The sequence below is a fragment of the Rhinopithecus bieti genome, unplaced genomic scaffold (assembly GCF_001698545.2).
Source record: "Rhinopithecus bieti isolate Rb0 unplaced genomic scaffold, ASM169854v2 scaffold_5889, whole genome shotgun sequence".
NCBI lineage: Eukaryota > Metazoa > Chordata > Mammalia > Primates > Cercopithecidae > Rhinopithecus > Rhinopithecus bieti.
The window spans coordinates 975,901-986,108 of NW_016805277.1; the positions used below are offsets into that span (position 1 = coordinate 975,901).

At 43.1% G+C, this 10,208-nt stretch overlaps 1 protein-coding gene across 3 annotated transcripts in view; it reads right to left on the reverse strand.

Moving 5' to 3' along the window:
* Positions 1 to 10,208, reverse strand: part of SEC24A (SEC24 homolog A, COPII component) — a 49,371-nt gene that overhangs the window by 23,808 nt on the left and 15,355 nt on the right. For 2 of the 3 annotated variants that reach the window (XM_017871948.1, XM_017871950.1), the window contains exons 3-4: positions 7,331 to 7,504; positions 3,060 to 3,137 (exon numbers count right to left, since the gene is read on the reverse strand). In XM_017871948.1, the coding sequence (XP_017727437.1) occupies positions 3,060 to 3,137; positions 7,331 to 7,504 (252 nt within the window). The remainder of the gene's footprint in view (positions 1 to 3,059; positions 3,138 to 7,330; positions 7,505 to 10,208) is intronic. The other variant, XM_017871949.1, reaches the window with a different exon arrangement.

Sequence of the window (10,208 nt, forward strand, 5' to 3'; positions counted from 1 at the left end):
TACCAAGTTACTGCTATCCTGAATTCTGTCACTATAGACTAATCTCATTTTCACACTTTGTGTAGATGGAGAATACACATACACAAACATATCACAATTTTAAAAAAAAAACAAAACTTTTTTTTTGAAAAGGGTCTCACTATCGCCCAGGCTGCAGTACAGTGGCGCAATCACACCTCATTGCAGCCTTAACCTCCCGGACTAAAGTGATCCTCCTATGTCAACCTCCAAAATAGCTGAAACAACTGGTGTGTGCCACCATGCCTGGCTAATGTTTTTGTATGTTTTGTAGAGACAGGACTTCACCATGTTGTCCAGGCTAGGAGTACAGGTATAAGCCACCATGCCTGGCCCAGAATGCTTTAAATCAACACATAAATCTAATAAAGTATAGGTATTATAACTCCAAAATTCTTTGGATAATTTAATACTTTCATTTATCAACTTTGTAAAATAAGACAAACACCAGTAACAAAGTAATAGCAATGATTAAAATCTATTTTATTTTATTTATTATTTTATTTTTCGAGATGGAGTCTCACTGTGTCGCCCACGCTGGAATGCAGTGACACAACCTCGGCTCACTGCAACCTCCCTCTCCTGGGTTCAAGTGATTCTCCTGCTTCAGCCTCCCGAGTAGCTGGGACTACAGGTGCGTGCCACCACACCAGCTAATTTTTGTATTTTTAGTAGAGATGGGGTTTTACTATGTTGGTCAGACTGGTCGCAAACTCCTTGACTTCAGGTGATCCGCCTGTCTTGGCCTCCCAAAGTGCTGGGATTACAGGCATGAGTCACTGTGCCTGGCCAAAAATCTTCTTAATAGATTTATACTAGTTAATATTTTATACTATAGTAGTAGACATGAAAACTAGTTTGCACAGTTAATTTACTTTCATATTGGCTGGGTGTGGTGGCTCATGCCTGTAATCCCAGGACTTTTGGAGGTTAAGGTGGGCGGATCACTTGAGGTCAGGAGTTTGAGACCAGCCTGGCCAACATAGTGAAATCCCATCACTACCAAAAAATACAAAAATTACCCGGGTGTGTGGTGGTATGCGCCTGTAGTACCAGCTACTTGGGAGGCTGAGGTGGTAGAACTGCTTGAATCTAGGAGGCGGAGATGAGCCGAGATTGTGCCCACCGCATTCCAGCCTGGACGACAGAGGGAAACTCTGTCACACACACAAAAAAAAACCAACAAAACAAAAGAATAGTTAATTTACTTTTATATCATGTACTAAGTTTTGTATTCAGACTAAAATTCTAATTTAAAACAACTTTAATTAAAACATCCTAGCAGCTGGGCGTGGTGGCTCACGCCTGTAATCCCAGTACTTTGGGAGGCTGAGGTGGGAGGACCATGAGGTCAGGAGATCGAGACCATCCTGGCCAACATGGGGAAACTCCGTCTCTACTAAAAATACAAACAATTAGCCGGGCGTGGTGGCAGAAGCCTGTAGTCCCAGCTACTCGGGAGGCTGAGACAGGAGAATGGTGTGAATCGGGAGTCGGAGCTTGCAGTGAGCCAAGATCACACCACTGCACTCCAGCCTGGGCGACAGAGCGAGACTCCGTCTCAAAAAAAAAAAAAAAAAAAATCCTAGCAGGGTGAGGTGGCTCACACCTGTAATCCCAGCACTGTTGGAGGCCAAGGTAGGTGGATTGAGGCCAAGGTCAGGAGATCAAGACTATCCTGGCCAACGTGGTTAAACCCCATCTCTACTAAAAATGCAAAAATTAGCTGGGTGTGGTGGCACGTGCCTGTAATCCCAGCTACTTGGGTGGCTGAGGCAGGAGAATCGATTGAAACAGGGAGTTGGAGGTTGCAGTGAGCTAGGATCACACCACTGCACTCCAATCTGGGTGACAGAGCAAGAATCCGTCTCAGGAAAAAAAAAAAAATTCCTAAATGGGCCATGTGAGGTGGTTCATGTCTGTAATCCCAGCAAATCGGGGAACCAAGGCAGGAGGAATCTCTTCAAGCCAAGGGTTCGAGACCAGCCCAGGCAATATATCGAGACCCAGCCCCCCATCTCTACAAAAATAAAAAAACTAGCCTGGCATGGTACCATATGCTTGTAGTCACTGCTACTCCAGGAGGGTGAGGTAGAAGATCACACGAGCCCAGGAGTTTGAGACTGCAGTGAGCTATAATGGTGCTACTGCACTTGAGCCTGGGTGACAGAAAAAAAATTCTAAAAGTACTCTATAGTCAAAACACACTAATAATAAATCCATGATCCCAATTCTGACAAGAAGAAAAACTTAACAAAAAATCTAACGCATAGAAATAAAAAATGTTAAATAGTAGAGCCAGATGCTGTGGCGCATGCCTATTATCCCAGCACTTTCGGCGGCCAAAATGGGCAGATTGCTGGAGCCCAGGAATTCAAGGCCACCCTGGGTAACATGGTGAAACCCTGACTCTACAAAAAATACAAAAAGTAGCCAGGGCCTGGGCATGGTGGCTCATGCCTATAATCCCAGCACTTTGGGAGGCTGAGGCGGGCAGATCACTTAAGGTCAGGAGTTAGAGAACAGCCTGGCCAACATGGTGAAACCCTGTCTCTACTAAAAATACAAAAATTAGCAGGGTGTGGTGGCAGGTGCCTCTACACCAGCTAACTGGGAGACTTAAGCGGGAGAGTCACTTGAACCTGGGAGGCAGAGGCTGCAGTGAACTGAGATCTTGCCACTGCACTCCCGCCTGAGCAACAGAGTGAGACTCAATCTCAAAAAACAAAAACAAAAACAAAAAACTGGAAATTGTGGCACATGGCTATAGTCCCAGCTACTCAGGAGGCTGAGGTGGGAGGACTGCTTGAGTCCAGGAGACTAAGGCTGCAGTGAGCCATGATCGCACCACTGCACTCCAGCCTAAGCGACAGAGTGAAACCCTGTGTCCAAAAAATAAATAAATAAATAAGTTAATAGTATGTATGGCTACATGATCATGAAGTTACCTTCTTAGTTTCCTATATATTCACACAAGTACCACATATTATTTCTATAATTAGAAAAAAGAGATTAAAAAAAAAACTTTCATAGCATCTCACCCAATAAGCCACCTCCTTCAATCTCATCGTAACTACTGTGGACCACCATAGATCCGTTATTGGTAGTTGATGTAATACCTAAAAAGGAAGTTCATCAACAAGATTTTAATTAGAATGATTATTACAATCTCTGTATGATTTGAACTAATATCCAAAATTTTAAATAATTTTCTTTTTTTTTTTTTTTGAGACGGAGTCTCGCTCTGTCGCCCAGGCTGGAGTGCAGTGGCCGGATCTCAGCTCACTGCAAGCTCCGCCTCCTGGGTTCACGCCATTCTCCTGCCTCAGCCTCCCGAGTAGCTGGGACTACAGGCGCCCGCCAGGTCGCCCGGCTAGTTTTTTGTATTTTAGTAGAGATGGGGTTTCACCATGTTAGCCAGGATGGTCTTGATCTCCTGACCTCGTGATCCGCCCGTCTCGGCCTCCCAAAGTGCTGGGATTACAGGCTTGAGCCACCGCGCCCGGCCAATTTTAAATAATTTTCTAAGCAACAAATAATTTAAAACTACAGCCTATTAACAACATCAAAATCCAAGTTTTACATATACAATAGTTTCAAGTAATTTAGCTGCAACTTCAGGGAAAGGAAACATGAGTCTTTGGAAAGAGTCTTTTTTCACCTTGCATTTTACCTAAGCCAAAGGCCGAAATAACAAGGCTTTTTCAAAACCTACTCCACCAAAATAACTTCTAGCAAAAGATGGCTCTTTATGAAGTTTGTAAAATTATGTACCATCTGAAAGATTTCAGCAGTTGTGAGAGCTGCATTAAAAACTTCTAAGGAGCCGTACACAATGAAAAAAATTATCAAAATCAAAACTACCTAAAGAAAAAGAGGCCAGGTGCAGTGGCTCACGCCTGTAATCCCAGCACTTTGGGAGGCCAAAGTGGGTGGATCACGAGGTCAGGAGTTAGAGATCAGCTTGGCCAACATGGGGAAACCCTGTCTCTACTAAAAATACAAAAAAAAAATTAGCTGGGAATGGTGGCACGTGCCTGTAATCAGCTACTCAGGAGGCTGAGGCAGAAGAATTGCTTGAACCTGGGAGACAGAGGTTGCTGTGAGCCAAGATTGTGCCATTGCATTCCAGCCTGGGCGACAGAGTGAAACTCCATCTCAAAAAGCAAACAAAAAAAGAAAGTAAAATTATGAGGAACAAAGACCTTCTTTTCTTTTCTTTTTTTTTTTTTTGAGATGGAGTCTCGCTCTGTTGCCCAGGCTGGAGTACAGTGTTGCGATCTCAGCTCACTGCAACCTCCACCTCCTGGGTTCAAGGGATTCTCCTGCCTCCGCCTCCCAAGTAGCTGGGACTACATGCATGTGCCACCACGCCCGGCTTATTTTTTGTATTTTAGTAGAGACAGGGTTTCACCATGTTGGCCAGGATGGCCTCAAACTCTTGGCCTCAGGATCCGCCCACCTTGGCCTCCCAAAGTGCTGGGATTACAGGCATGAGCCATCGTGCCCAGCCCTTATTTTCAAAATATCTAACAAAGAGAGTAGAATCCAAAATTAATTTGAAGATGATATAAATGAATTAGAACAACTGCTTTAAGTCCAGAGGACAACCACTAAAATAGAACTAACATCTTAACATCTCTTCTCCCAAAATTATACAGGATTAAAGACAAATGCCAGGGACATCTGTTTATGAGAACTAAATATTTATTTCCAGTTACCTCTACTAAGTATGAGCTCTAATTCAGGAATAGAAGAAACTAAATTCAGTGAATGGTATTAACCTCTAGCACCTAAGTACAAAACTGCTAACTTCAATGACCGTATTAACACGAAGTAGATAAATTTAATGGTTTAGTCAGTAACTTCTTTTCAGTTCTCAAGACCAACATGACTTTAGCCATGAATTTGTAACAGAAAATCACAGTAAAACTTTTAGCAGAAACAAAAACATTGAGCATATTGTGAATTATTTTTAGTTGTTAAAAAATGTAGGTAAGGTGTGGACGCTTACACCTGTAATCCCAGCACTTTGGGAGGCCAAGGCAGGCAGATCACTTGAGCTCCGGAGTTCACACCAGCCTGGGCAACATGGGAAAACCCTATCTCTACTGAAAATACAAAAATTAGCCAGGTGTGGTGGTGCATGCCTATAATCTCAGCTACTCAGGAGACTGAGACACAAGAATCGCTCGAACCTGGGAGGCAGAAGATGCAGTGAGCCAAGATTCTTCCACTGCACTCCAGCCTGGGAAACAGAACTCCAGCCTGGGCAACAGAGTGAGACTTATGTCTCAAAAATAAATAAAATAAAATAAAATGGTAGCTGGGTGTGGTGGTACACACCTGTAGTTCCAGACCAGGAGACTGCAGCTTTCGTGAGCTATGATGGCACCTCTGCATTCCAGCCTGTGTGACAGAGTAAACTGTATCTCTTTAAATTTCTTTTTCTTATTTAAATATTTATTGTAACTTGATTTTCAAAGTAATATTGTGGCAACCAATGAGACAATGCTTCATCATTTTGTTCCTTTTTTTTTTTTTTTTTGAGACTGAGTCTTACTCTGTCACCCAGGCTGGAGTACTGTGGTGCGATCTCAGCTCACTGCAACATCCACCTCTCGGGTTCAAGTGATTCTCCTGCCTCAGTCTCCTGAATAATTGGGATTACAGGCACATGCCACCATGTCTGGCTAATTTTTGTATTTTTATTTTTTATTATTTTTATTTTTTTTGAGACAGAGTCTTGCTCTGTTGCCCAGGCTGGAGTGCAGTGGGCAACACTGGAGTGCCTTACGGGTTCAAGCCATTCTCCTGTCTCAGCCTCCCAGGTAGCTGGGATTACAGGTACCCACCACCATTCCTGGCTAATTTGGATTTTGTTTTTTTGAGATGGAGTTTCACTCTTGTCACCCAGGTTGGAGTGTAATGGTGCCATCTTGGCTCACTGCAACCTCTGCCTCCCAGGTTCAAGCGATTCTCCTGCCTCAGCCTCCTGAGTAGCTGGGATTACAGGCGCCTGCCACTATGCCCAGCTAATTTTTGTATTTTTAGTATAGACAGGGTTTTGCCATGTTGGCCAGGCTGGTCTGGAACTCCTAACCTCAGGTGATCCGCCCACCTTGGCCAACCAAAGTGCTGGAATTACAGGCGTGAGCCACCGCACCTGGCCTTAATTTTTGTATATTTAGTAGAGATGGGGTTTCACCACCTTGGCCAGGCTGGTCTCAAACTCCTGACCTAAGGTGATGTGCCCACCTCGGCCTCCCAAAGTGTTGGGATTGAAGACATGAGCCACCACGCCTGGCCTTGTTACTCAATGCTAGCATTATTCTTTTCCCTACTTACAATACTTAATGTAATGCTAGAAGAAAACACAAAAATGATAATATTGATTGTATTCAGTAGTATAATATGGGCAATGTTTTTACCCCCTCATCTGCTTCCCTATTTCTACATCTTGCTGCAATGATTATATTACTGCTAAAATCAAAAGTAATTCTCCTGCCTCAGCTGCACAAGTAGCTGGGATTACAGGCACGTGCCAGCACGCCTGGCTAATGTTTGTATTTTTAGTAGAGACGGGGTTTCACCATGTTGGCCAGGCTGGTCTCAAACTCCGGACCTCAAGTGATCCACCCACCTTGGCCTCCCAAAATGCTAGGATTACAGAGGTGAGCCACTGCGCCAGCCTAAAACCAAATTTCTTACTTTACAAAATATCTTATTTAAATGAACACTTTTATTTCCATTACATCCCAAGATGATGCTTTAAAATATTTTACTTATATAAACTACATGTAGCTGACATTGATTTTAGGGAGGGGAAAATCAAACTTCAAAAGCTTGTATTTTTCCACTGCTTGTATAAATGACTTTTATTTAGTTTCATAAGTATGTGTTAACATTTACAATAATAGTGGCAATCAAAATACATCTTGAATGAAAAGCGTCAATATTTTAAAAGGATATTCCTAACATTCTAATGTCATGTCAAGAAAAGTAATAATTCTTCTCTTGCATGCACCTCCAAAAGCCACCTGACTTTATAGCCATGATTTTTAAAAAATCTGCATAGCAACAAAAAAAGTAACAAAATGCTAAAAGATTTTTTCCCAATAGTAGTCACAGTCTAGCGGATGGCAATGGAATTCCTGAGGAACTTTAAAATGTAAATTCCTGTAGCCCATCCCTAACCAAAACTAGATTTTCTGGAAAAACTGTGATTTTAATGCACAGAATTCAGCTAATATTCATCTTTCTACCCTAAGTCAAAACTCGAGGACTTGACTTTGCTTCTTGGTTCACTTACCTTCTTGGTTGACAGCCAAATTAAATGAGGGCTGGGGTACATCTCTATATGATGATGTCTGGGGCATGAGGGCCCTTATTGGGGGTGGGCCTCCAGCTGGAGGGGGCCCATGAGGAGCTCCTGGTTGAAAAGTTGTAGGCAGAGGTGGATTCACTAAGGGAGGTACAGAAGAACCTATGGAAACATCAGTTTTTCACACGTTACTTAAAAACTCAAGACTTTGGCCAAAACCAGCCTTTTACCAAAGCTGAGTAACTTCTAAACTTACATTTAAATTATAATCACCAAAGAGTTACCAGAAACATGTTAACTTCCTAAATTTGTAATATTTTTCAATCTACATGCATATTTCACAAATTTCTCCTCCCTCCCTCCCTCCCTCCGTTCTTTCTTTCTTTCTTCTTTCTTTCTTCCTTCCTTTCCTTCCTTTTTCCTTCCTTTCCTCCCTTTCCTTCCCTTTCCTTCCCTTTCCTTCCTCCCTCCCTCCCTCCCTCCCTCTCTCTCTCTCTCTCTCTTTCTTTCTTTCTCTTTTTCTCTTTTTCTTTTTTTTGTCACCCAGGCTGGAGTGCAATAGCGTTATCTCAGTTCACTGCAACCTCCACCTCCCGGGTTCAAGAGATTCCCCTGCCTCAGCCTCCTGAGTAGCTGGGACTATAGGCACGCAAAACCATGCCCAGCGAATTTTTTGTATTTTTAGTAGAGGCAGCGTTTCACCATGTTGGCCAGGCTGGTTTCGAACTCCTGACCTCAGGCGATTTGCCCACCTTGGCCTCCCAAAGTGCTGAGATTACAGGCGTGAGCCACTGTGCCCGCCCCGTATTTTACAAATTTCTAACTCTCCCCTACCAGGCCTCTTACCTGTCAATTATTAAAGCAGAGTAAATATAAAATTTGGATTAAATCACTTCTAGAGTAGATACATTGCCCTGTTTGTTTTTATTATTATTACTTTAAATTTTAATATAATAGAGATGGGGGTCTCATTTTGTTGCCCAGGCAGATCTTGAATTCCGGGGCGCCAGTGATCCTCCTGTCTTGGCCTTCCAAAGTGCTGGGATTACAGGCATGGTGAGCCACTGTACGTGGCCAGCCCTGTTTATTAATTTTTCATTAACTGATCATTAGGTTCAATAGGCCATGTGACATATTCTAGTACAAATTAACATGAATAAAATTTTAATGTTATTAATTTTGTAATATTTTGTTAATTTTGTTTACCAACATAGTTTGTTCCATTAACATCAACTAAGTTTAGAGTGAGACTAAAAATAGAGAGCCGGGCCAGGCACAGTGGATCACCTGTGGTCAAGAGTTCAAGACAAGCCTGGCCAACATGGTCAAACCCTATCTCCACTAAAAATACAAAAAATTAGCCCGGCGTGGTGGTGGGCACCTGTAATCCCAGCTACTTAGAAAGCTGAGGCAGGAGAATCACTTGAACCTGGGAGGCGGACGTTGCAGTGAGCTGAGATCTCGTCACTGCACTCCAGTCTAGGCAGCAAGAGCGAAACTGTCTCAAAATACATAAATAAAAATAAATAAAAATACAGGGCCAGGCACAGTGGTTCATGTCTATAATCCCAGGACTTTAGGAGACCAAGGCAGAAGGAACACTTTTTTTTTATTCTGAGACGAAGTCTCCTTCTTGTTCCCCAGGCTGGAGTATAATGGCGCGATCTCGGCTCACTGCAACCTCCACCTCCCGGGTTCAAGCGATTCTCCTACCTCAGCCTCCAGGAGCAGCTGGGTCCACAGGTGCGTGCCACCACACCTGGCTAATTTTTGTATTTTTGGTAGAGACGGGGTTTCACCATATTGGCCAGGCTGGAGGCTGATCTCGAACTCCTGACCTTGTAATCCACCTGCCTCGGCCTCCCAAAGTGCTGGGATTACAGGTGTGAGCCACCGCGCTCGGCCTGAAATTTTCCAAAATGTTTCACCAATACTGTTAAATTCTCCAGGATCAAGTTAAAAAATTGCCTATCAGGCTGGGCGCAGAGCAAGGCTCCATCTCAAAAAAAAAAAAAAGAAAAATTGCCTATTACTGAACCTTACAACTGCTAACAAGACTATCAGTGCCTGTTGACAAAACTGAAGACAAAGATTATTGCCATGTAACTCCCTTATCAAAGAAGTGGTCACACATATCTATGGCAGTATAGACAAGTCAAAGGAACAAAGGGGCAAGGTACATTGCCATCTCAGCATGAACAAGTGTAAGATACATCTGGCCACAAAGATGTAACAACTGACAACCTAATGTTTAACAGAATAAAAGTAAACGTACAGAGATTTTCACAGCTTTTAGAAGACTGTTTTTGAGGCCGGGCGCGGTGGCTCAAGCCTGTAATCCCAGCACTTTGGGAGGCCGAGACGGGCGGATCACGGGGTCAGGAGATCGAGACCATCCTGGCTAACACGGTGAAACCCCGTCTCTACTAAAAAATACAGAAAACTAGCCGGGTGAGGTGGCGGGCGCCTGTAGTCCCAGCTACTCGGGAGGCTGAGGCAGGAGAATGGCGTAAACCCGGGAGGCGGAGCTTGCAGTGAGCTGAGATCCGGCCACTGCACTCCAGCCTGGGCGACAGAGCAAAACTCCATCTCAAATAAAAAAAAAAAAAAAAAAAGAAGACTGTTTTTGAACAGATAATCATATATTTCATAAAATGAACTTTTTTTAAGTTGAATAATTTTTATGACACCGATAGCTAGTTTCAGAGTCTGCCATCTCAGCCCCTAAATGAGTGTAATGTTGTTTAAAGGTGGCCTATCAAAAAAATTCAGGAAAATTTAATATATGAACTAAAAACTTAGTATAACCTAGATAATCACACTTTTGTTACCAGACTATCAGGTACCAACCATCAGTTATGAGTTG